Source organism: Lathamus discolor, chromosome 5, assembly GCF_037157495.1.
Source record: "Lathamus discolor isolate bLatDis1 chromosome 5, bLatDis1.hap1, whole genome shotgun sequence".
Classification (NCBI taxonomy): Eukaryota; Metazoa; Chordata; class Aves; order Psittaciformes; family Psittacidae; genus Lathamus; species Lathamus discolor.
The window spans coordinates 70484306-70511699 of NC_088888.1; the positions used below are offsets into that span (position 1 = coordinate 70484306).

The following is a 27394-nucleotide window of genomic DNA, read 5'->3' on the forward strand; positions in this document are numbered from 1 at the left end:
TAGAGATTTAATTACATGCTTGGTTAATATTTACAAACATCAAAGTTGTTAGATATGTAAATAAAACACAGAAACAAGAGACAGGGGCTGCAGTAGCCAAGCAAAGCCAAAATATAACAGGTTGGAGTATTTATTGTGAACTGGCATATGTCTGGAGTAGGGAACAGAGACACACTATATAAACTGAAAGAATAAATAAATAAATATTGACATTGTTGTACACCTGTTTAGCCTCTGGAGACCAGTGATTTGTGGGACCATATGTTGGACAAAATGAGACTGTTCGTTGATAATTGTAAATGTGGTGACCCCTTGCAAACTGGATATTAAAAATATTAAGTAAATGGCACATTTTAATTACACAGTAAAGAGGCTGTTCTCCACCAGTAAAAGACTGCAGCTGTCAGGAGGAATTGATCATATGACAGAAGGTAACATTTATTTGATAGTAGACCTTGGTAAATGACATCGCAAATGATCTTTAGATTCTCAAACAAAACACATTCAGTTGAGACTTGGTTCAACCAAAAGCTTCAGTGTCTCTTGTCTTTCAGCTAAGACAATTTTTATCTGTTCCTTATTTACTACAGAGCTATTTTGGTTTTTATTTTTGTTTTAATCTGCTTTGCAGTATTTAAATGTCAAATGAAATATTATTAAATGAGAAACTGTAAACGATGGAGTTTGGAATTGGAAGTCAATACATGTGTTATTCTTTTTGCCAAGGTATCGAGTAAGTTGCATAATTACCACAGTATTATATCATCTTTGTCGACATAAACAGAGCTTTACATCAGCTTTGAAAGTGCCATTAGTGAACAACTGGGCATGCGGACTCCAAAGAAGAGCAGCCCAGGAGGAGCTGAGAGTATTCACAATGCCTTATGAAGTTGCATAAGGAAATGAAGTAGAGACAGGTAGCAAGTAGTCACCAGCAGAAATGCCCAACGCTTTCATGTAAATGCTTCTACATCTGAGGCAAAAGAGAGAAACTGCAGACAGTTTTTGTATCTTCCTTCCTGCCTGCTGTGATCCGACTTTAAGACAAACGTGTGAAGGTAAAGCAGCAGCCCGTGTGGATTGATTCTTCTGATGCAGAGAAACCCTTCTATACAGAGGGTTTGATTCCTTCCCCCCCCCCCCCTTCTGATTTTACGAAGTGCACATTCCTTGTCTCACATTGCACCGATCCTGTGGTGAGGCACTTGCAGAGTCTGAAGGTTGGGGCACGTGAAATAGGGAGCTGGAAGAAAGCATGCTGCTATTCCATTGGAAGCGAAGGGGAGTGTAGGCCCATAGAATACTTCTTCCTTCCCTTCCTTGCTAACATCCAGCACCTGCAGGTCAAAGCACACAAAATATTTCAGGGATCACAGAAGAAAGACGAAACAAATTTGCTGGCACACACCACACGTATTAACCCCAACAGAAAGGTAGTTTCAGCTCATTTTTAGATTGTATTTATGGATCTGGTGATGTATTGGTGTCCTCATCACCCACATCTTAATGCTAGTCCAGGCACTCAGTAGAAGACAAGTGACATTGGATCCTGCTTCCTAGCAGCAGAAAGTGCAGCCGTGCAAGTAAGGTACTCTGCAGAGGTGCTACTGTTACCACAGGGCATGAATCACTTGTCAGCTTGGGGGTACATAGGGAGCAAGAGAGCTCTGTGAAAGTTGGAAAGGCCAAATAAATGACAGAAAGAAAATGAAGATGTGTGGAAAAAGTGGATTTTTTTTCTTCCAAAGTAAGAGTGCAACCTCAATTTTGCTGTATTTGAAGATAAAAGGGTTAGTTTTGCTGGTTAAAGCCAGGCACACTGCCAACAACTGAGAAGGGGCAGCGCACACAGCTCTGCCAAAGCACTCATTATACTTCTTTTCCCTTTAATACATGGATTGTCTCAGCAGGCTGCCAAGTTCATGACCAGTTTGGGGATGTGGACAAATGTCCATTTAAGAAAGCAAGATCCCAGGACCATTTGCACTTGTCACTAAGCGGTATTTGAACCCAGGTGCAATACAAAAAAGTACCTGCTGATTACAAAAGAGCATGTTGGTGGAGTACAGCCACCACCTCGATATTGTGCTATTACTCCATCTGAAGCATTGTATGTCAGCTAATGGTATCCTGAGCCAGACTGAATTACCTTTTCTAATGACAATTATTAGGTATGGTACCCAACGACTTTGTAAAACACAATTATGCTATGACGAGAACATGGTTTTAACTGCTTATCTATTCTTTACAAACATATGCTAATAATTGTTTATTCTAAGACCAGCAGCTCAACATCTAATACACTGCCTTTTTATGCTAAGTCTAACTTGTAGTCTTATGGGACAGTTTGGAGGTGAAATCCTAAAATCCAAAAAGTTGGAAGCTAATAAAAATATTGTTTATCAGCAAAAGTGCAGAAACTGAGATGTAAACAAGAGTTTCCGTCTGTGACTGCTCAGCTGGTCACAAAGCAATGGCTGTGGTGCAGATTTGTTTCACTCAAACACTCAGGAAGATAAGAATTCCCACTTTCTGTACAGGAATACCTGAAAGCCATGGATCTGCAGGCAAGCTGCTCTTATACAAGATGAGATAGCAGAAGAGTTTGTTGGATAACCTACTGCCTACCGCAGGGATCAAAAAACTTCCATTCAAGCTTTGAAGCAGTAAGCACTAGGGCAGGTTGCAGGCTGACTGAACTTTGACAAAGAACAACTTGTTAACTCTGGCTGATCTTCAGAAAGGCAACTTGGAGAGGGGAAAAAAATGACAACATAAGATGTGCTGAAAAGATTGTTAGCCCATGCTCCATCATTCATTTTCGCAACCCTTTTACTTTTGGAGTTGATTGTTTAACCTGAGACTATATACCCATTATTTTATCCAAACCTTGCCAAAGAAGAGACTCCTCAATCCTGTTTTACTAGACTATAGTAGAAGAATTGCATCTATTGGCTCATCTGGAAATATTTTTAATATCCGTAGTATTTCCTCTCTGTGTTTATGCAGATCCAGTGGCTGCATGAGAAACAACTTTAATCTCTCCATTTCATATGCACTTTTCTTGTTGAATAACCTCTGTGCAAAATGTATCCTTGTGAAATTATTGGAAAAGACTTTAAAAGAAACCTTAATCGCTCACCTGGATACATGCCAAAGGCTCATTTGTCCAAATCGAATAGCCACCAACTAAATATATTCTACCATTGTGGACAGCAACTCCAGACTCATTTTGACCTAAAGCAAAAAAAGAAAATAGAAACCACTTTCAGTTTTTAATTAACCCTTTTAACACCAAATGTTGGGGTTCTGTAATAAGATGCAAATGCACCTAGCAGTAATTTGACTGTTTCAGAATTCACAATATGGAAGAGTGAAGGTGAAGCATGAGGTCTGTTCTTTGCTCTCTGCAGGAGCCCCGTACGGTGCTGTCCAGAGAGATACCCCAGAAAAGCAATAAACTGAGGCTGTGCAGGGGACCATTTGCTGCCTCCTCAATGACACAGGTTTTTGCACGTGAGTATTTCCTAGGTGATAGGCAAGCTCCCCACCTGCCTCTCAGCTACTATCACACATGAACATCTGGATAGACACACAGGCCGAGAGAACTGAACGCTCCTCACATTCTGCCCATGCCTGTTCACCCCCCTGTTCCTTCAGGTACAAGTATGGTGACAACCGCAGAAGCTGCTGTGCAGCTCATCCCCATAGCAACAGTCTCCTGAACAAGTTTATAAGTTTTGAAGGATAAATACAGCCTTAAGAAAGTCTGCATTACACAGTGCAACAGGCACATTTACCACCAGTTGCGGAGAAGCAAAGAAGGGCTTACATGGCTTCTTAAGGTGCAACCCACCAGGTTGTATCAGGAGAGGCTACTATCTCACAGCATTTAGTGGTAAAGGTCAGCTCCAGAACGAGGGTGCCTGCAGTGCCAGGGCCTTTGGAGCTGCAAATCAGATGCTGTCTTTCTCAAAGGCTGTCAATACCTCTAGATAATAAAATTAAATAACAAAAATGATGTAAAATAAAAACTGGAAAGCAAAAGGGATATGAAAAACTGTTCTGTTTGACTCCTTTTTAATCCATCAAATATTCCGATGACTAGACTCAGAAACTAAACAGCCCTGCTCCACATCCCAGAGATGAAGAAAGCCAACGAAATATCTTACAGAATGAAGTTGCCACTAGATCAGCTTTTCAACCTACCAGGAGGAAAATGACATAAGGTGACTGTCTTATTTGTCAGACATTCATTGCTCTGACATGCTGTTCCTAGCTGGCCTGAGCTTCTAGTTAAGCTCCTACATCCTTTGTATCCTTTTCAGCAGTAGATCTCAGAAACCTATGCAACATGAAACTGAAAAGAATGAAGAGTGAGGCAGGCTAAATCCTAGGACTCCTGTAGCAGCCAGTACTGTTACTAATTGAGCTCCAATTCTGCTGCACAAGAGAATGGCCCCACCATTAATGCTGTCCTGTCCTAGAAATCCACCCTTTTCTGCAAAGCTACTCTGGGAATGTGTCACATGCCTGTCTCTGCCAGGGACGCAAGGTGGTAGTACATCTGGGAATTGTATCAGGTGGCAGAGAAATTTGGTGGATTGGGTGGCAGGGACAGTGAGTTGCAATGCTTTGCAAGTTACTGCTGTAACAATTCTTCCTTCACAGGTCCTGTAGCTAACCGAGCTGCTCAGCTCAACCCTGACTTGACAGAATTCCAACAACAAAGACACCTCCTTTCAGGTAATTCATTAAAAAGGTACATTCAGAAATAAGTGATGGTTAATGGATTTCAGTGGAAGTTTTGCCCTACAATGTCAGCAGAAAGCACTACAAAGCGATGTTATCATGGTAGAGACACATCTGCTTTTTGTGCAATCAGACAGGGAGCTAAACCTAAATCACTGCTGGCAAGCTTCTGAAGAACCAAGTACTATTTTTGATGGTTTAATCTTTTTCCTTTTTTAATCTTTTTTTAAACCCCCTTTTTGATGGTTTAATTAAATTTATGTGCACCTTTTTAAAAATTTGGTCTATGAGGTGGTAAAACAAATGTTTTGTAGAACGCTGAATGCCAGAACAGTAATCAAGTGTCTTTGGCCAGTGATGGTCCCTAAATCTGAAGCAATGGCAGCAAAGTCATGGAGTTCCACATACCAAAGGCATGTAAAGGGACAAGAAATTATGTTTTATTTTAATAGTAGGGATTTGCTCCTTCTGGTGTACAATACTCACCTGTCAACATGTTGAAGCTGCAGCGTGTCCACTGGTCAGCATCTATGCTGTAGGAGTCTATGTGCCGAACCAGGATCCGATCGTTGTTGTAGTCAAGATCATTCCCGCCTAACACATAGAGTTTCCTTTGGACAGCAGCCATGGAATGATAAACTCTCCTCTGCAACATCGGGCTACGGCTTAACCACTTATTCTGAAAAAGAGAAAGACAGAACTTGTCTCAGCACTGCTCAGGAACATACCTATAGTAGTAGTAAAGTAATAGTAGCATGTTGCTGGTGTTCCCCTTGCCCTTGGCCAGAAATCACAAGTGAATATACTTGTGTTCACGTTAAATGTGTGTTGGTTATAACGGTGACTAGACACACTGGACTTTCAACACATGGTTACGGTTCTCACATTTAAATTCACTAGTTTAGTAGTATTTCTTACTCTGTATTTTTTCTGTTTAGCTTATCGGGTTTCAAAGCTTTTTTCCTTCTTTGTAATTCAGCAGTAAATCCTCCTTAAGGAAGACTATTAGATATCTCCTTTGTATACAGTGCTAAAATTATCTGTACCAACTAGGTCTGTTATGAGAGAAAGGAGATTCTTCTACCTTTCGTTATTCAGAGGCTTATTTGATCTTATCCTTAGGGAATGAAGCAATCAGTAAAAATAATTTCCTGAAGAATCCTCTCAAATGATTCATGTATTTGGTTTAATGCTAACCCTCTATTTGTGGGCACTTACAACGTAATGTCTTTTTGCATATTTTTCTTTTTGGTTAACAATATTCAAGAATTATACCTGTTCAGGGAAGGGTAGGAAGGCACAGAAGAAGAGGGATTAAAGCACGGCATTTTAAACCTAAGAAAACAATTGCTTCTGCTGTGCTTACCAAATCAAACAACCTGACAATGGACAAGATTAATTCGTTTAAGTGAAGGAAGTTAAAATCTGTGATGAAATTCTTTGCATTACACGTGCTACCGCTTGTGGTAACTCAAGAGCCTCTAATACTACTGCCTTTTAACCTCTGCAATATATAGCTATACATTTCAGTGCCTAATAGTTGAATATTAGGCATTAATATTTGCATTAGTAGTCCGCTCTCTTAACACCAGACTATAGACACCATCTGCTTTGCAAAGCCTGCCTGCATCCCCTGATTATATCTTTAGCTTCCTCCACTGCAGTGCCTGCCAGGTGAGCCGCAAAGCACTGCAAAGGCAAAGAAACAGAGGGGCCTGGTGGGGTCATTTCTAATAAGCCGGCGTGTGAATACTAATCAGTGGTGGGGAAGCAGAGGTCACCCCAGCCGGCTTGTTGGCAGGTAGCTGTGTGCTCTGTGGCAGATGGCAGGCATTATCGACTCGCCACAAAGGCCTCGCGCAGAAGCAAGCGCTGGTGCTGAATGATAGAGTTATTGAGATTCTGTGCGAGATGCAAGCAGATGTGATGGTTTCCAGTACCCACCGTAAACAATATGCCAGCAGAATTTTTAAAAAGAGCTTGTGTGTACAAACACGGAGCGGACCTCATTTGAAGAACGCGAGTGCACAGTTCCTCCGTAACTCTTTACACGCCAGGCCAGGCTTCTCACTGTCAGCATGACGTGCTCAAGTAGCCCTGCCACTGGTATTTTGGGGTGCAACTTTCATGTCAGCACATAAAAAGTCAAAGCCAAAGATATACACAACAGACAGTATCTAAACACATGTCCCGCTCATAAGCAAAGTAAGGTTGCTGCTTGTAATTACTGCTTGGATTTAGGACAAATCAGCATTTGTATAATCGATGTATAAAACTGCACCTCAAAAAGAAAGAGGCAGGTGTGTCACTGCCTGCTTTCCGCTTCAGGACCTGTACGTTTAGAAAGGCAGTGGGAACCACACAGAAGTATCTCTTGGCACAATCTGGTTCCAAATACAGCAATCAAAGCCCCTATCCTACAATCAGAAAAGTCAATACCCTTCCACGTGGGTGTAAATCAGGCTATGCAACTCTGATTGCAAGCTTAGGACTTTTAATTCCTAATACAAGCAAGAGGGCATAACCATGCCCTAACCCTCTGAAATGGTTACTGAGCCATGCTAACCTAATCAAAACACATACATAATGTATGAAATAATCCCTAAAAGATATTTTAGGTGCTTGGGTAATGAAATGATAGGCACCCTTGCAGCCACAGGAACAAGTCATGGCCAGGTAGCATAGTTCTGAAAGTATGCAGAAAACAAAAAGCCTGTATATGAAATTTAAAGCAGAAATGCCAGTGACAAGGAGCAGTTTTGTGACATTAACTTTAAGTATACGTTGCCCAGGGCTGCTGGATTACACAAAAAATGAACAAGCAAATAAATACTGATAAATACAGGGGATTTAAAGCACACTTTTTGTATTTAATCTAAGATGTTTCTAATGCCTATGGGCTTAAAAAACACAAGAAGTCAGTTTCTCCATTTCTCCGTTAAACTCACATATTTGTACAAAGTGGATTTAAAACTTCACTAATTCAAATGGTCATTATTTTTAGCCTTACAAAATCATTGTATTTATTTGCTAAGAGACCTGACTGAAGCGAAGCATATGAGAAAAACACATAACACAGATACCCACCTGCTTGGGATCATAGACCATGAGCCTGTTTTGATACTGTGCAGTATTTGTTACTCCTCCTATGAAAGAGTTTATAGAGGTTACACTTTTTCACATAAGCAAAATGAGGACCAAGATCAGGTACAGCAAAATAACGAATTCTAGGGCTCATTTGCTGACATAATTACATTGCATAGCACCACTTATGTTTACATTCCACTGCACTTTTTAATCTGGTTACAAGAGAACAAGTGGCACATTTGTCAAACATCTAGAAATGCAAAATAGCAACAACTCCCCCCCCCCCCCAACACACACACACTTCCTTTGTAAAGCTAATTCTATGGGCTAAAACTGAGATAAAAATTGATCTGTTTATGCATGACTGTGCATTCAGCTGTTGTCAAGACACAAAGATAAAACCCGCCTCTGTTCAAGAAGTGCGCAGAGTGTGACACCGTTTAAAGGAGGAGGAGGTGGGCTTGAGTATGAGAGAAGGAGAGGTCAGAGAAGAGCTCTGCTTAATGAGGACCGTGATGTGGGACACTGCTGCCAGCTGGAAAGCGTAATGCAAGCCTGTACAACTTTGCTTACCTGCGTATTTGAAGGAAATTCTGTATTATAGAGAGAACATCTCCTGGCTTAGTTGTAGACTTAGTATTGGGAGGTTCCTCCATAGTCACCAGAAGCAACACTACTATTTACTTTTTGATAAGGTTTAAAAGCAAGATATAAAGCACCTCAGAAAAGCCCAGAATAATGTCTGATCCCAGCAAATGCCACAAACCAACTATTTAGCTCAATACAGTATATGTTTAATGGCCAATCACGCTGTTCTCCCTTGGTTTTAAATGGCAAATCCCACTGGTGGAAAAATTCTTCAGACTCGCATCTCTAATCTTCCCTGCGTAAACATGTTCCAGAAGGTGCTCAAGCCTCCTGGGCACATGGTGTCACTGCAGCATGGCCACAGGCCCCAGTCCCCTCGCTGTCACCACCCTGGGCCACAAATGACACCTGAGAACTGCACCTCACCTTTCATCCTCCCAGGACATGCCAGTGGTTACAAACCAGTGAAATTCATATTGATAAACTATTTATATTACGGTTTTAACAGCATGTGCTGATGACAGACAAAATCCACAGCAATGAGAGAAAGGAATTTCATCTGTCATTACATTTGCTGATGCTCCTCTTTTTGTGAGGACATCCCTTGTTTCAGACAGAGCAGTGGCAGAGTTGCATTCATTCCTGCTGGCTGACCTATGGCCCTCCTCCTACTGAGGCCATTGGGTCTTTTTCTAGCATTAGCATGGCTCTGTGCTGGGGAATCCTGACTTTGCTGGCTTCCAGCTGCACCTAGCACAGCATTTTGGTTCAGAGCCATACTGTGATTTTGAAGTAACTCCCCATTTGTCACGTGTCATTTTAGGCTGTAGGGTGGGACTGGTGTGTATTCAAGTTAAACCAAAAGCTTTGCTTTAGATGTGCACCAGTGGGGAGTAAGGATGTGACTCAGTACCAGCTGAGTACTGGGAGCATTTAGTCCAGATAACCAGAAAAAATATAATCCAAAACAAAAAATATGAGCTGTACATGGAGTAGATAGATATAGAGAGCTTGTCACCAAAGTTTTATCTGCTGATCTGCTCCTACTGGGCTGAGCTACTTGCTAACACAGATGTACCCACTGATCATGGCAAAATTACTTGAGTGAGGTGAAGAATCTGATCAATGGATAGTAGAAACTACAGACAAATCTATCCAAGAGTCTTGTCTTTAACCGCAGTCGCAGGGAGTAACACTATTGTTTGGGTGCATCTCTGCAAGCACCAGCTTGTACTGAGGCTACACTTGGATAGGAGCACAAGCTCCTCAAAGATGCTTACAGGCTAAGAGACAGCTGAGATGAGATGTACTCTTTCTAAACTGTTTCCATAATACTATGCCACACACTGCCCACCATAACACCTGTGAAGTACACATGCAAGAGTACGCATTGGAAAGCAGTGACTGCTCCCGTGTCTAATCCCACAGTCTGCTATTTGTCTCAGCACTGTTGTGCAGCCTTCACAGTGTTAGCAGCCATCAGCCACATGCGCAATACAATCTTTTCTAATACCTGTGTTGTAGTTTGATTTTCTTTTACATAGCTATTTTGACTCCTAGCATATTGTTTAAAAATGAGATGTCAGATTAGTATTTTGGGAAACAAAGATCATAGTTATTTGGGTGGTAACCTCCAGAATGTCAAATTACAGGAGATACATTGGAAACACAATGCTGGGTCACGTATTTCTATTCAGAAAGGACACCTTAATTTGGGGAGAAAGATATGGAGGGAGAAAGAAGGGACTTGCTTTCTTGTGAAATAATGAAATAATCAAATAAGCAAAAGTATTTGCTTCTCTTCACAAAGAGCCCCTCATATCAAGTACACAGCTTACATTTTTTCCCTGCAATATTGCTCATCTGTGGTGTTTTATCATTACATTCCCTTCACATACCGCTCTTCACTTTTAGATTAATCTGCCAAAATGAGATGCTAAGGATTTGCATACAGATTTGACTACACAAAAATAGATCTGGAATTAATAACAGTCTCTATATGTTTTAATTTCTTCTAGACTCGAGTACCCTTGCCTCCAGCAGTATTCTTGGCTTTGAAAGTCATCAAGCTGATTTGTCTGCTCTTAGGTTATGATGCCACATGCTGCTACACTGTCCCCTGCAATCAAAGTGCTCGCAGAGATAGATTCCATGCCTTCCCCTAACAAGTATATTTTATAGATTGGCAGTTTTGATCTCCCCTCCCCAGGGGGATAATCTGCATCTTAACAGGTTTCTATAGATACATCTGTCATTAAATATGCCATCTTATATCTGCATCAATTTTCAAACTCAAGTTCCTCCTAACTTTGAAGTGCTATAGCAAAAGTTTAAAATTTTCTGCCAAAATTCGAATTTAACAAGTCTGCAAGGCCCTCTTGAACTATTTTTTTTTATTTTTATATATTCCGGGCAGCTGGGAAAGGGCAAAACAAGAGCAGTCTCTTCAAAAATAGGAAAAGGGAAAAAAAAGTTTCAATGGTACTAAAAATAATACATGTTTTCTCAGTAGACAAAAACGGGGTAATTCCAAGATAATTTCTTAAACTTCTCTGCAGTGTTTTCTATGGGGAAAGGAGGGGAAAGGCAGGGAGGGATCACAACAACACTTGAAAAGAAGTATTTAAAAATACAAACTATGCCATTAAATTTTATGTCAAGCACGTGGTAGTAACCCATCAGTTAAAGAAAGGGGAAAAAAAATGTCTGTCTGGGTAAATGACAGAAAATTAACAGCTTGGGCAGCGCTTGCTGGGTTTTATAAACAGAGTGATGATTGCATCATATGAGCAGCTTGCCTTGAGGACTAGAGTTTCCCAGAGGCAAGGAGCACCCTCAGGACAAGTCCGTGTCTCTCTTGCTCTCTGTAACAGACACCACAACATGCTCATGCAAAGCCCAGTACCCAACCTGTGGGCTTTCAGTGTTTTTCCACTGCCACAGTCACTGTTGCTCACTCCCTTGCAGGCTGTAAACACTGCTTTTTAAGCCTTCCAAAATCCGTAACTTCCCAACTCATACAACAGTGCCCTTCTACACAGGGAAGTTGCTGGAGGATTTCAAGATCCACTTTGTCCAGCCCTTCTCCACGTACGGAAAATATTTTGGGTTGTTCCAGCCCCCCATTAGCCTACAAACTACACTGAAAAACACCTTCAATAAAGACACTTCCAAAAGAGAAGAGTGGGAAGTAGTAGATTCAACACCATTTTCCTAATGGGAAATTTATAATCCATATTTATAACATGTCCTAGTAAGACCCCCATATGACTCAAGAAATCTAATTCAGTCCAAAACCCCCAGAAAATCTCACAACTCTCTCTGAAGTCCCCAAGTGCTAGGCTGCCTGCATGAAACAGAGTTCACTGGGAGACATGTAAAACTACATGTTGGCAAAGAGCTCCCATGTGTATTTCTTTCAGCAAATCCAGGGAATATATAGAATCTCATGACATGTACCCCAAGGCACTCTCCTATTTTAAAATAGAAATCTCTTGTCTCTTACATGCCTGTATGTTAAACACAATATAATCCTTCCTCAGCATGTAAGCCCACCTTAATGAGTCCCCTGGAAGACACCATCTCTAATTAACACTGTTCCATCCCAGATGCAATCCAGTTTCAAACAACAGGGACACAAGCCCTAGTCTGCCTGTAGGTAGGTTTTCTCAAATCATTAAAGCCTGACATCTACATTCAATCTAGAAAGAATCAATGGCATCAAACCTACAATACCCATGCTTGAAAAGTGTGAGAACCATTATTATTAAACAGTATAACAATAACAGGCTGAGCGAGTTGGGGTTGTTCAGCGTGGAGAAGAGAAGGCTCTGGGGAAACCTTATAGCTGCCTTCCAGTATCTAAGCGGGACCTACAAGAAATCTCAAGAGGGACTTTTTCTAAGGTTATGCAGTGACAGAAGAAGGTACCCCTTCGCATTAAACTGCGAGAGGGAGGGATTTAGATTTAGGAAAAAAAAATCTTCACCAAGAGGGTGGTGAGACACTGGCACAGGCTGCCCAGTGAAGCTGTGGCTGCCCCATCCCTGGCAGTGTTCAAGGCCAGGTTGGATGGAGCTTTGAGCAACCTGGTCCAGTGGAAGATGTCCCTGCCCATGGCAGGGGTTTCGAAGTAGATGAGCTTTAAGATCCCTTCAAACCCAAACCATTCAATGGTTCTGTGATTCTATGAATAGTAATTATAATCATAAAGAAATACTGTTCTATATACAGACTAAGACTGGGCCACTGAGGCAATTTTAATGTACTAAATCTCCCTCTTCTAGTAATTTCTGTGCTAGCCACACTGCAAAACTTGATTTGGTTAGATAGTGCAAATTTCTATTTATTGCAGACTGATTTTTGATAAAAGGTTTTTATAGGCATTTACTGAGAGAGAAAATAATAAAAATCTCTTCACAACAGCATACTGATAGTAAGGTGACACTTTTCACCCCAAACCACTTGCTAATTCAGAATAGTTCTCAAAGAACTATGGTTGTGACCTCCATCCTTTCCTTAATCAAAATCACCACCATTAGTGGGAAAGTTGAATTTCCATGTGCAAGTCAGGGTGTGATTTCACACATGCTGACACACTGCCAGGCAACTTGGACCTCTGCAAAACAACAGAATACTTTGCTTCAGAGAGGACTTTTCATGTGCTAATCTCCTGAACATTTAAGGTAGAGGGGAATCCTCCTTATCCCCAGCTGCAGGTGTATGAATGGCCCAGAGCTGAAGTGCCTGGCAGAGGGTGCCTGTCCCTCTCTGTCCCCAGGGGCACTACACCTATATGGGAGGAGGAAGGTTAATGTGTATAGAAAAGTAGGTCTCCAGATTTGCATGTGCATGCAATGGAGGATGCAGGGAAATGGGCATAGTTCAAGTTTTCACCTGTATGGAAAATATTTATCTGCTTTTATAGGGAATGATTGTTAGTAGTGTTGAACTCTAGAGGGTTTGGTGCATTTTGTTTCTCTTTCATTCAAATACTTTGCTTTTCAGGCATGTGGCATACAATTCATTTGTGAAATGGGTCACAGTGTCAGATGTTAACTGGGACCTGTAAAATTTGTTTTTCTATAAAATTTCCAAACCATCTGCCCAATGTTCTACTGTTAATATGGAAAACTTATTTGTTGTGGTTTAACTCCAGCCAGCAACTAAACCCCACACATCTGGTTGCTCACTTCCCTGCTGGTGGGATTGGGAAGAGAATCAGAAGAGCAAAAGTGAGAAAACTTGTGGGCCGAGATACAGTTTCATCAGTAAAACAAAAGCCATGCACACAAGCAAAGCAAAACAAGGAATTCATTCACCACTTCCCATGGGCAGCCAGGTGTTCAGCCATCTCCAGGAAAGCAGGGCTCCATCACAGGCAACAGTTACTTGGGAAGACAAACAGCATCACTCCAAATGTCCCTCCCTTCCTCCACCTTCCCCCAGGTTTATATGCTGAGTATGACACCGTATGGTCTGGGATATCCCTTTGGTCAGTTGGGTCAGTTGTCCTGGCTGTGTGCCCTCACAACTCCTTGTGCACCCCCAGCCACTCACTGGTGGGTAGTGTGAGGAGCAGAAAAGGCCTTGACCCTGTTAACTAAAACAGCTCTGTGTTACACAGTTGCCAGTACAAATCCAAAATATACTGGCTACTATGAAGAAAATTAACTCTATCCCAGCCATAACCAGCACATTATTTTAATGAATTCCCAACTCTTTTTTTGTTTAATAAGGAAATGAAATATAATGAGGGCTATGAAAAAAAATTACACAAATATAAAAATATGTTCCACAATAAATGGAGCTCAAAAAACTCAAGAGATGAACCCACTTGTTCTGACCAGAGGGTCCAACTAGTTCCAGAGTGCAGAAGACTCCCTCTGAGCCTTCTGGCAGGTTAAAAACCCCAAAGAAGTAGGTTAAAAACCCCAAAGAAGTGGTGGCAGCTTAGGAATCCTTCTGTCACCTGAAACATCACCCCCCCCATCTCCTATTGCCAGCATGTGCTTACACATGTACAGCATTTTGTTTAGCACATTTCCATGATTTTATGGTCTATAATTTTTTTATTCCTTCTCGTACTTGCCCCAAAGGAACAGCAAAGTAAAGCTGAAAATGAGTCCCAATAATAACAATAATAGAAACCCCTTAAGTCTATTCGGCTTCTGATTAGCAAAGCCTTTAGGAGACAAGGGGCTGTAGCAGAGGCACTGATGCTTTGGCTATAAAGTAAATGGTCAATGTGCGGGTCATACTTTTCTGACTCTCTACACAAATACAAGGGCTACAAACTTCTATTATCACTATTTAATTTAGTTACTTACTAAAAATCTGGGCATATTTTCATGGCTACCTTGCCAGCTGGTATAGCAGACTGACTTTGAGAACGCTGACTGGTGATCCGTATTTCCCAGAAAAAGCAGCAGGGATACAGCTCAGAAACAACCCTAATGCAGACTAATTTTTTAATTAGTTAATTTTAGGCCACATACTTCAAAATTATGTTGCCTCCTGCATTACTGATTGCTTTTATGCTAACACCTCATATTTGATGATGAATAGCGGATTTTTTCAGCAGTAACTACTGATATTTTTTTGAGCAATAGAACATCTCTCAGTAACTATTCCCCTGCCCCTGAATATACACGTACAGAGAGCTACATTCTGTCCCTAAGCAATTAATTAATAAGAGAAAGCTAGCTACAGTTATTGCATCTCCATCTACTTTAATTTTTAAAATAACTCTATTCAATACACAGAAAACAGTTTTCAATCTGTGAGTACATAATTCAGATCAACACCCTACTGAAGTATTGCATAGTATGCTCACATACTTCATAATAACCTGTCAAAATCTAGCAACTCAAAACTGCTAAGCATTTTCTCAAAAACTATACAGAATACAACCAAAAAGTCCTGTCTATTTTATTCCACTTCTAAAACTTTGCTCCTTACTGTGACTTTACAACCAAAGTCATGTTGGTAGCATTTTCAAATATGAATCGAACAATACTGATAAAATATTTTTTGTTGGTTTTCCAAGTTTTAGACAGCTCATCTAATAGTCTTCCACTTACCTCTTCTCCTGATTCTACAGCTGTCTTAGAGGCATATCCTGGGACACAATACCACACTGCTTCATTATATAAACACAGATAGTATTTAAACACACAGGGAGGCATGCATTACACTTACGCAACTAAGCACATTAATTAATCCTCAGCATAATTTTTCATGTACTGAAGCAAGGACCACACTCTGATGGATATTTCCAGTGCTCTTTCAATTATTTTATATGAATTTACTTAACACAATTTCCTAAAAAGCCTTGGTTTTCATAAATACACTGACAAACGTAAACCACAAGAGGGAAGGAAAAAACCAGAATCTAGACACAGCATGGCAGTAGCATCCATGTGCTTGAATTGCACATCACAGACACATATCTTTCTCTATTGATAAAATAGGAAAGGTACTGAATAAACACAGGGTAATGCTCTTAACACACCCAGCAGGCACCCTAAAGCAGAAACCCTGTTTCTGTACCATACCTGGGTTTCAAAGTCCACCTCATGCACACTCCAGGGTGAACATGCAACACAAACTCTACAAGACTCTTTCAATGCTTGTTGCTGAAGAAAACAGCCCAAAGCACCTGCCAGGGATCATGGTGGTGATTTCCTGTGTTCTGTCATGCTGTTAATTCCAAAGTCATGATTCATTAGTTTAGTCTATATGTATAAAAATAGATACTTGCTACCTCCCTATCAATGCTTGGGAACCCGTTCCCATAAAGCACTTAATCCATGTGGGCAGGAAGGTACATCTGCAAATTACTCCACTAACTTAAATGACATACTTTGATGAGCACAGTGAAGGTCTAAGTAGCTAACCTAATCTTTCATTCATAGACTGTCTTTTCACTGGAGTCATCCCAGACCATATTAAAATCCCCAGAGGGTATATACAGTGAAGATGGCAATCAACGAACATTTTCCTCAAGGGCTGGCCTCATTTACTTATTAACTTCCTCGATAAATATTACAACTTCATAACCTTTTGTGACACACTCACTAAAGAGCGGGTATTTTTCTGTCAAATCGTCTATAGACAGCATCAAGCTCATTGCAAAGTGACTAATACCAGAAAAGTCACTACAAAGACTGGTGACACAACATCCACAACTTCCATCAATGTGCACATAAGTTGCATGTGCTGTGTTGCAAATGACACATTAGCTTAAGATTATAAGGCCTAGACTTCCATCTCTGTGTGTGCCGTAAAGCTACCCGTGAAGTCCTGTGCCCTTGTTACAGGCAGTCAGAGCCGTGCATGAATTCTAACAAAAGTCATCTTGGCTTGTTACAATATCCTGAAGAGCAAGTGGGAGCAATTCATATATCTGCCTTCAAGCAGATTGACACAAGCCAACAAGCACTTAATTCTCCATTTCATTATCAGGAATAAATGCAGTGGTACCAGACCATTTTACAGAAACTCGGTCTTTCTTTTTTTAGGAAGCATACAGACCCTGTCACCTGAAATCTGTTCAAAAGTGCATCATCATTCCAGATCACTGTAATTTTTAAATAGCAAATGGAGGTAGCACATACATAGCTTGAAACACAGAGATATTCAGCAGACAAAAAAAAAACTTTATGGATGCATTATGCTCCTATACTTCTAATAAAGCTTGATAGTATGCTTCCAGGATTAAATTCTTTGAAATACCCAACTTCTAAGACAAAAGTTATCATGACATATAAACCAAAGAAGATTTATTAGTTTCATTCGAGACAGTATTTTGGTATTTTGTTAGTACCTCAAACTGTGTGAAACGTTTTCTACCTGATATCCAAAGAAGACCATCCACCACATATCCTGCATGGCATGAGAGCGATCGATCAAAGGACTGTACAAAGGTCCACTTGTTCTTCTTGGGGCAATAGCGTTCCACTGTAGGTAAGACCTGACGTAATTCATTCCTGCCCCCTACTGCATAGAGGTACTCATCCACTGCTCCCAGCACAAAGTGTTCCCGACAGTTCTTCATTGGAGCTATCTCAGCCCAAGAGTTAGTGCGGGGGTCATATCGACAGGCAGTTCTCACCGCACAAGTGCGCCCTGTGGAGTGCTCTGCCTCTCCACCAGCTACAAAAAGAAAGTCTCCCATGATAGCAACACAGTGGTGGCTTCTCCCTACAGGCATAGGTGCGAGCTCACTCCAGTTTGCAATCCCTGCAATATGAACGTTCTCTTGATCTACTGGATTGAAGTAGCGCAATTCCTTCACTTTACAGATTTCACGTTTTTTCCCACCAATAATGTAAAGAGTGTCTGACTGGAAGCGAGGTTTTGTCCTTCTGGTTTGCCAGACTGGCTGTGCATAGACGCTCTGGTGGTAAGCCAAGGCCTCATTAACAAGAGCTGTTGCAGTTTCACTAGCTTGGACAAGAGGATGAGAAAGGGCTACGGTATGCAATGTATCCACATCCATAAGGCCAAAGCGGACATACTGGAGAAGTTCATCCATGTACTGGTAGCGGCAGTTGTGTTCCAGCCACCTCACAGCCAGCTAAATGTGGGGGGAAGGAAGGGAAAAACAAGGCACCAATTATTTGCATACAATTCTGTCAAAATTTGGTCTTTTGAAAACTGCTTGCATTCCAAGAGCTGCTGTATACTTGCCTCAGTAAACCTATCAATACAAAAAGCAGTTACGAAAGCATGTGAGTCAACATAAAATATACTTCCTAAAACTCTACCTATAACGTACATAAAAGCATTGTACTGCTCCAGTTCCACTGAAGAATTTCCACAGCATTATCAGATTGCAATACTGCTATGCAATACTCTTCATGCAAACTGTTAGTAATGCTGTAGGAAACTACAAGATCCCAGAATAAAGCTGCAGGAGCAATAACATTAATGTAGGGACTATGTGATCACTGGAGACCATGGGCACACTAGAAAGAAAAGAAAGGTTGCCATTAGATTATTAGAAGGAAAAGCCCTTTCTCCCCTCCATCTTTCATTCTATTTTTGACAATATTTTGAAGGAATATAACAAAATACATACTGAATCCTTCAATTATTTTTTCCTTCTTAATTTATTTCATTCATAAAGTAGAGAGGGGTGTAAAGAGACCATAAATTAAGCAGAGAAGAGGCTCTACTGGTTGGGACTGACAGGAAGCAGCAAGGAAAGACTATAAAATTGTTCAGCAATTACAGCTGGTATTAATAACCAAAACTAAACACAGCTTTTAAAGTACATAAAGTATATCAAATCCAACCAGGCTTCGAGGCTAGGAAGGGCCTAAACCATTTCAAGAACTGCTGTATAAGTTATTATTGAGAATGTCCAGTGATGAAGACACCCAAACTTCCTCAGGAAAACCATTCCCATGCTTATCTATCCCCTCAGACAGATTTTCCATTTAGCTACCTTCCTTTCCTTCTCCATCTTTGATGCATTTTAATGTGTGCTTCACTTCGGTCTTCCCTGAATGAAAAAGTATCTCCATCCATCCTGTTTCACCTTTTCTAAACCTCTGTTGCATGGCTCACAGTTCTCTCTTGTTGAAAAAAAATGCCCCTCTTTCTTAAAGTCTGCTGCAGAAAACTGGGTATGAACTTTCTCTTAGGGCTGTAGTAGTAGTGAATAGTTTAGAAGGATCTCTTTGACTGTGACAATCTATTGCCATTCTTGTCTATTACATCACTACAAAAGACTCCCAGTGCACAATGTCATTGCTGCTTCACATTTAAGCTTATGGCTGAATATTATTCCTACCTCTTTTTTTCTGCTGGACTTCCACAAAGCGTTATGCTTTCTCTGTCATCACTGAATTCTACACTATTTATTTCAGGCCACTGCTCTAATCTGTCAAGATCATTCTCAATCTTAACTAAAAACTGCATTAAGACCATTCCACCTTCTGATTGTCCAAAACCATAAACCCCATATTTTTCTTTCATCCAAGTCATTAACAAAGATCTTGACTATTTATGGATGAAGACAGACTCCTCTACTTGATACTTCATTTCACCCTGTCAAAGAATTTGTGGAGCAGGAGTTCCTAATTAGCTGTGCAGTAACAACAATTTCAGCTAAAACTTACTGCCCTGTACTGCTCATGGGAATGTCACAAGAAGGAGCTGAAGAGAAAGGCTTCTATTACTCATGATTTTCATATATGTGCAGTCTATCTAATCCATCGTTACTTCTGTATTCTGTCAGAGGCAAGCCAACAAACCAAACCTGCCTTCTAAGATTCATTTGAAACACTTTTTCTTCACTGTTCTATTCAACCCTTGTGAAACAAAGAATGAGGGCATAAAAAATTGCAACAGTAGTTCAGACAGTTAAATGCACTGAATTTTAAAATGTGCGTTAACTATAGGTTAATTTAATACATATACATTTAAAAGTTTTTATGGACTTGAAATCATTGAGCATTATATTCCTATGTTTTAAGTCCACTGGATCCATGTACCAATTGTCTCCTACTGAGTGATTTTAGGCAACTCCATACTCCATGCCTTGGGCCATATGAATCATTCCTCAAAGTCTTCAGAAGCCCTTAGCTCTCATCATTGACTAGACACTTGAAATCAAAGCGAAATTCCAGCTCCCTTCATCATGATGAAGACCCTAAATGAATTCATACCAACTGAATGAGGTGTGAGTTGCTATATTAAAAGAGAGCAACTTACAGAACCTGAGCTCTTCTCTGTCATCACTTGCATCCAGCAGATTAGTTTCTTTTTCTTATAGCTCATGCCTTCATTCACATCTAAAATGGCATCATGGAAATATCACCTGTGCTATAATGACAGACTCTTCAAAGGCATTACAGACTCTTAAACACATGCACGAATGTAAACATTTGTAAACTCTTGTTCTTTTAGCACAAGAAGTAATGGACTCAAGCTTCACCAAGGAAAGTTTAGATGGGACATTAAAAAAAATTTCTTTACTGAGAGGGATTTCAAGCATTGGAACAAGCTTCCCAGGGAAGTGGTGGAATCACCAGCCCTGGAAGTGTTCAAAAACCTTGTAGATGAGACCCTCAGGGATATGGTTTAATGGTGGACTTGGCAGTCCTGCGTTAATGCTTGGACTTGATGACCTTAAAGGTCTTTTCCAATCTGTTGATTCTATGATTCTGTGATCTATAAACCAGATCCTGATAACCACAAACTTTTGGAAAGAAATTCAACATTAATGCCTGCTAATATCTTAGAACTTCATCCTTCCTCTTTTCTTTATTGTCCTACCTCCTACCCCCCAAGAAATACTATATAAACACAAACGCAACACTACATAAAAAGACACAGTATCTGCACTCATTTCGGCATACGGAATGTGTGATGGTCTGCAGTAGAAGGGATAGACATTGCATTACATTTTCTCTGCTTCATGAAGCTGGGCAAAAGCAACTTGGTTCATACTGAGCTTGGTCTGCACTGAGAATATTCCTGGAGTTGTAAAATTGTTTCACTGAAACCAATAATGCTTAATGTTTCTCTAAACCACCACACCGATAGCGCAAAGAGATTCTGGTGGCACTCATAGATGTACAATCTATTCCCAGTCTTGAAACAAAACTTTCTCAGTCCTTTCCTACATTATTTAATCCCCACTCATCTGTCCTGCACATTTATGAAAACTTCTGAATCTTTCACAATTAAGTTTATTGCAACTTAACAATTACAATTATTATAATCCTCTATATGCTCTACATATCTTTGGTCTACACTGGTTCCATCTTTTCCTTCTGACAAGCAACTGCAACACGGAGGGTAAGGTGAATTCCAGGCTGTCTTTTGTGTAGGTTGCTAGTGTCTCTTACCAGACTACCTGTCTGAGACCAGTTTGTGGTGCAGTACCGCATTTCACTATAATAATTTAGAAAGGGGGGCTAAGAAGCCTGCACATCACTGTCACATGGATGGTCTGTTAGCATTTGTTAATCAGTAGGGAAGTTCTACCAGGTCTCAGGGAAGCATCTGAGGTCTGGGAATGACAATGTGATTAGAAGCTCCTGTCCAACTCATGTTACTGTTTGCACACAGTTTGACAACAGTATCCTGTGTGACCCACACTTGATTCACAGCACTACAGGGCAGATAAAAGGCCTTAAGAGCTAAAAGCTATAATGTTTTCATCTGCTTGTCTTGCTATTGATAACAATGACTGTTACTTGATTTTAAATGCCATAAATTCATTTTGGGAAATTCTTCAATGATAATGGCTAGGAATTTAAGCTACAAATGTAGGTATTTTTATGTATATTCATAGAATACAGGACCAATTCCTAAATTATGACACAATGCTATGGAACAGGTCGTATGGTTTTAGGGACACTCAAACTGAGGCTTAGGCTTCTACATTTGTTATGCAGCACACACTGTTACAGTGCTCACTAGCAGAATGTGGTGTTTCACACTGTGGAGGCATGGAAAAAAAAAACCAGTTATCTGTGTGGGTGATATTCTAGTCATTGGATGGTTTGGCAGCTACTGGAAGGCTGGAGAAGTTCAAAAGAAAGAAAATTAAGTTCTCAAGTGTTTTGCTTGTAGTAGAAATAGTCACTGATAAACTGTAGTACAATTCTAAATTTCCTTCAGTATAAAGGAGGGAAATATAACTCCCATGAACATATGGCAGATTTGCAAACTTCCATGTAACATATCAGCAAACATCTGTATATTTATCAACACAAGTTCTACCACCTTTACTCAGGTTTTGTTTAATCTAGACTTAGAAACCTGGTGTCTACATCGAAACCCTCAAATTCACCCCCATCTACACACTAATTATAGGATATATTTTTTAGCCTCTCTGGCAGTAGTGATTAGCAACTATAATCAGTATTGGCAAAATAAACTCAAAGCCATTATACACTTTACGATGCTGCAAGGAAAAACATTCAGGCTTCTCTAAGGAGATACCAATAGCACTTGAAATTACAACTGTGTTTAAAACACAAACAAGCAAGCAAAAAGAAAACCAAACAAACCAAAAAACAACAAACCAAGAGAGAACATCCACAATTTTGAGGTTTAAAATATTTGTATCACTGCTAAATAATTTACAAAAATGAGGAATGACTCCTACTCCTAGTGCCATATAGGCAAATTATATTTAAATTGTTAGAAGCTTCTTTTCTATTAATTTTAATGTATGAGTGTGAGAAAATAGGAAGCTACAGCCTAGTGTCTATATCAACTTTAATAAATAATATATTTTGCCATATTCATCTTCTAAACTAAGCAAATGACAAAAGTAGACCCTCACAAGGACAGGATTTTCAAATCAGACTAATTCTCTTACTCTAAAGCCTTAACCCAAGGGATTTTTCTTCTCCAAGGTTACATTACATTACTTGATTTAGCAATGGACTACATTCTCAAAACAGCAGAAAACAGATGGAAAAATATATTGTGGCACAGTTGGAGCATACTTCTAAGCACACCTGCATGTTGGATTGTGATTTCATTGCATTTCCAACAGCTGCTTCTGCTTCCAGCAGGGCACTTCAACAGTCCAATTCACACAGCCTCGGAACATGGGCCTTCTTCCCTGCTGTTAATGATGCATGTACCACACACATGCCACAGCCGGAAAGGACACAGATTAAAGCTGAATTAAGAGTTTCACTCCTTTTGAAGATAAGTTGTGCAATAAGTAGTTGCCTGATCTTTTGGGCTGCTAGCTATCCCAGCTACCACGAGAGCCCAGCATGCCTGTGTCTTGCCCGTTCGGCATCCCCCTGCAATCCCTCTCATGCCACTTTGCCAGGAAATGTACCAGATCTTCACTTTACATCACAGCAAGTTTTCTAACCAGAAAAGCCAAGCTACTTTGTGAGTGCAAAAAGCTTGACATACTCATTTAGACCCAGGTTTGCTTGGAAACCACTTTAAGTCATAAACTCAGTGGCAGGGAAAGTTTCTGTCCACAGTGCTTTGAGACAAAATGCTTAGAGCCTGAGCTCTGTGAGAGGCAAGGGTCATGGGAATTCCAGTGAAGTTATCTTGGTCTGCTCTTCTGTTGATGTGTTCACGTATAGCCTCACAGACTGCAAAGGAATTACTCTAGTTATACCATCTAAGGTCCTCAACAACTGAAATGAAGCCAAAAACTGTCAGCAGGGGATAAAATGAGGGGTTTTGAGTTTGGGGGTTTTTAGCAACAACAAGTAAAAGGAAACATTAATTTTTATAAAGTTTCAAAACAATGAATTCACACTGTTTCATTAAAGCAAATGGAAATATTAAATACAGTAACATAGTGAAGATTCTCATTTTAGGAGAAAGGACAATTCTAAATATGGAAACGCAAGTGGAGGGATGCATTTTCCTGGACTGAGATCAGATATATTCAACACGTATTGTCTGATTTCTGCATGACGATCTGATGATGATATATATACTAGGGAAAGAGAAAGAACATTTTTCAACACAAATCTCACCTGAGCAATGCTTCTGTGCTTAACATAAGCAAACACATTTCAGAAAAAAAAAATAAATCAAGTTTATCTCTTTGTATATATGTCTATGTATAGCATACTGGAGAATGCTATAGAACTGCTCCTGTTGATAAATAAGCCAAAGAGAGTCATGAAAGCAACACAATAGCTACAGCAATCACTTTAAGGCACTAAGAAAACTTCAAAAAGCAAAACCTAGACTTAACTAGTTCAGTATATGAACACTAGAAATACATATTTTGGAGCTAAACTCATACAAAATTTAAACTTTAGCTGAAATTTATCTAACTCGGCAAGCCTTAGGTGTTCCAGACTGGAAAGTCTTGCCACAAAACTACTGTCGCTCTCAGCTGGCTATTGGTAGCACCATCTGGCTCCTCAAATCTCAAGTCCAGGAGCAGAATCTATGGATAAACCAGGACACTTACTAAAGCTCTAAACCAAAGGCCACTGAAGGCTACGGAGGATCTTCCACCTTCTCAAAATGAACACAGTTTTACAAAGGGCCTGAATGTGGATTTCTGAAAGGTCTTAGTCCTCCTCTGTCTCTTCAGAGACTACAAAGGACATTTTAAGTAAAGTGGACCTAGTTGGTCTGTATCATCCATTTGAGAATAAAAACATATGGGTGAAGAATTGTTGCTGGGAAAAACAAACAAACAAACAAACCACACACACACACACTTTTTCAAAGCCATGAGTTACACATGAACATTTTTAGCAGTTAGTAAGTAACCACATAGCACAATCTCCTTGCAATTGAATGAATCAGGTACTACTTTACAGTTGTGGGCAGCATGGAAAATAAGTGGCTCAAGCCTAGATGCAGGAAAGCCTTAAAGATAGAAATCTTTTTCTTTCATTTTGAATTAAAAATGTGCATAAAAATAAGACTGTAATGAGCTGCATGTAGAACAATCAAAATTATGAGGTATTTGCATTTCTTTTGCACCTTGAGCCAAACAACTACAAAATTATGCATAGGATTCTCTCAATCTGAACACAGTAAATATTAATAATCTCTGAATCAGCAATGAAATACCTTTTGCCCCTGAACCCTGAAGAGAGACTTTCCAATTCAAAAAGTTGTAGTACAGTGACTGAGACCATATTTACAAGGCACCGAGCTGAGGCATACGTGTGTAGCCTGTGAAAATAAAGCTCTGCCATCCCCCACCCTCTTTACACAGAGACATTTTAAAATTACCTGTTTGTCAGTTTTACAAATGTGTGTCTACATAAGCAGCCCCCTCTGTGGCACTGTGTTAGCAAGCAGGCATGCTTTCATTTGCACATTCTGATTTTACAATCAGAATTAAAACATTTGCTCTGTTCAGGGTGAGTTGATAAACAGGGATTTTTAGATTTCCTTTTTTTTTTTTTTTTTAAATGTGAAAAATGAAAGAAAAATGTTCCTCTAGATGTGTTATGCCTTTGGGCTCCATTTGAGGGAAGGGAAAAAAGACAGAGAAAGCTACTGTGAAGGTCACAGAGTGAAAGAACTTCCTCAGGGCACAGAATAAATTAAATCCCAAGGAAAAAATAAAATGTGATTTCCAGACTGTGAGGCACAAACTCAAAATGACAATGATTGACAGCCAAACTATATCCGTGCAATATCGAAGACTGCACGTTCTCATTTACCTCAGTGTAGCCAGCAAACGCCCATTAAACATCCGTCTGATGCCCAAATTAACCTTCTTGGCAAACTGAAAGAGGCACAAACTATCATAATCAACCTTTCATTATCACAGCAGCCTCTAGTTAAAGGGTCAGAATAATTGTGCCATCAGAGCCCTGATTGTTTTCAATCAACAGACGACTGGAGTGACAGCTCAGTGATGGAGTAGTTTGATGAAACCGCACCAGGCCTAATCAGAGCAGATGAAAGGAAGGCATGATTGGTGCAAATGAACAGTCGTGCCTCTCTTTTTCATTTACAATCTGAAATTACTCTTAAATTTACAGGGTTTTTTCTCCCTTATGAGTACCTCTGAAAGAATGTTTGACTTATTATGAGTTCTGACAGTGCAGAGTTATAAAACACAGGTAGGGTTTTCAGCCCAGGCTTTAAGTGGGTATTCGGCATAATTTTAACAAATTCACTCTTGAAAAGCACAAAATGACTAAAGACTTCCAATGACCTAACCTTTCAGTGCTGTTTGATTAGCAGAACAATTTGTCACAGCGCACATTCTTCATGATAAGAAAGATTAAAAAAAAACGGGCAAGGATCTCTTGCAAATGTTTTCTCTTAGCCAATGTATTTATTGTGTTACTGCTCTCCCTCTCTCTCACACACACACACAAGAAAAAAATTAAAGAACAGTGCATTAATAACCTTTTTCCCCTTAGAATGAATAATGGAATCCAAGCAAGGGATTGTCTGGAGATGAAAGCAGAGACCAATTATCATGCTACTGACAGCATCAATATTTAGTTTTCTGGTGGGCTGTTCATTCCCACTTTTTAAAGGATGGGAAATTAATCAATCTCACTAGGTGTTTCTTACCATACTCATCAACACAGAATCAGAGTGCCTCACAAATTAATGAGGGGGGAGGAGAATAAAAGTTGTGGGCTGCTTAGACATTTGGAAAGAATGGAAGATTCAAGTTTCCTGCATTTCCTCAGCTACAGTTCGCTTCCCCTCCCAGCCTCACCCAATTCCAGCCACATGGCTTCCCATCCTCATGACAACACTGTACAGAAGGTGAAGTAAATCAAAAGAACCTCTTTGTACCTCTGAAGAAAGCAAAGAAAGATAAAATATGCATCCTTCCAGACCCAACCATAATCACTGGCATCCTGTCACAGACACACAGCTTCACAGATGGACAGGGTTTGGAGGACAGAGGGATCAGACAATAGGTTCAGGTAACAGAGAGGGAAGCCAAGTATAAATGAGTCATGACTTCAGAAAATACATGGCCCAAAAGGAAGATTAGAGGACCCCAAGGTCCATTAGATCTGAAGAATGAAAGTGTATGTCCCCTAATCTCCTTTTAGTCTTTGCAGAAGTTGCGGTGGATTTGTCCAGAGTACTACTTTAGGAAGTTCTTGGTCTGGTAAAGAAAAACTCTTGGCTGGGAGTTTTGCTGTTTTGGGATCCACATGATGTCAAGACGACAACTTGCAACTTTCAGAAAACCAGCCCTGCAGTCTGTAAGCCACATTCCATTGATCTTCCAGCACTGAATAACCTGCAGCAAGCAGAGCTGTTGGCCCAAGTCTGTCTGGCAGCACAAATGATGCATTTCATGATACTATACTGTGATTAAAATAGAGGTACATAATGCAGATGTATTAATAGCAAATATTTATCACAATTAATGGCATTAAAGTGATTCAAAATGTATTAAAAATGCTTCTCAATTTTTCTCAAGTGCTGGTAAGATCTATCTTCTTAAAGCATTTAAGCCATAAAGCATCAATCACCAGATCCCTGATTTCCTCACAGG

At 40.1% G+C, this 27394-nt stretch overlaps 1 protein-coding gene across 6 annotated transcripts in view; it reads right to left on the reverse strand.

The window, feature by feature from the left end:
- Window positions 1-27394, reverse strand: part of KLHL32 (kelch like family member 32) — a 129233-nt gene continuing 101839 nt past the window's right edge. For 3 of the 6 annotated variants that reach the window (XM_065681195.1, XM_065681196.1, XM_065681197.1), the window contains exons 7-11: window positions 17281-18007; window positions 7840-7898; window positions 5239-5431; window positions 3143-3237; window positions 4-1337 (exon numbers count right to left, since the gene is read on the reverse strand). In XM_065681195.1, the coding sequence (XP_065537267.1) occupies window positions 1176-1337; window positions 3143-3237; window positions 5239-5431; window positions 7840-7898; window positions 17281-18007 (1236 nt within the window). In that variant the 3' untranslated portion in view covers window positions 4-1175. Of the gene's footprint in view, window positions 1338-3142; window positions 3238-5238; window positions 5432-7839; window positions 7899-17280; window positions 18008-27394 lie in introns of those variants that run through there. The other 3 variants (XM_065681198.1, XM_065681200.1, XM_065681199.1) reach the window with 3 other exon arrangements.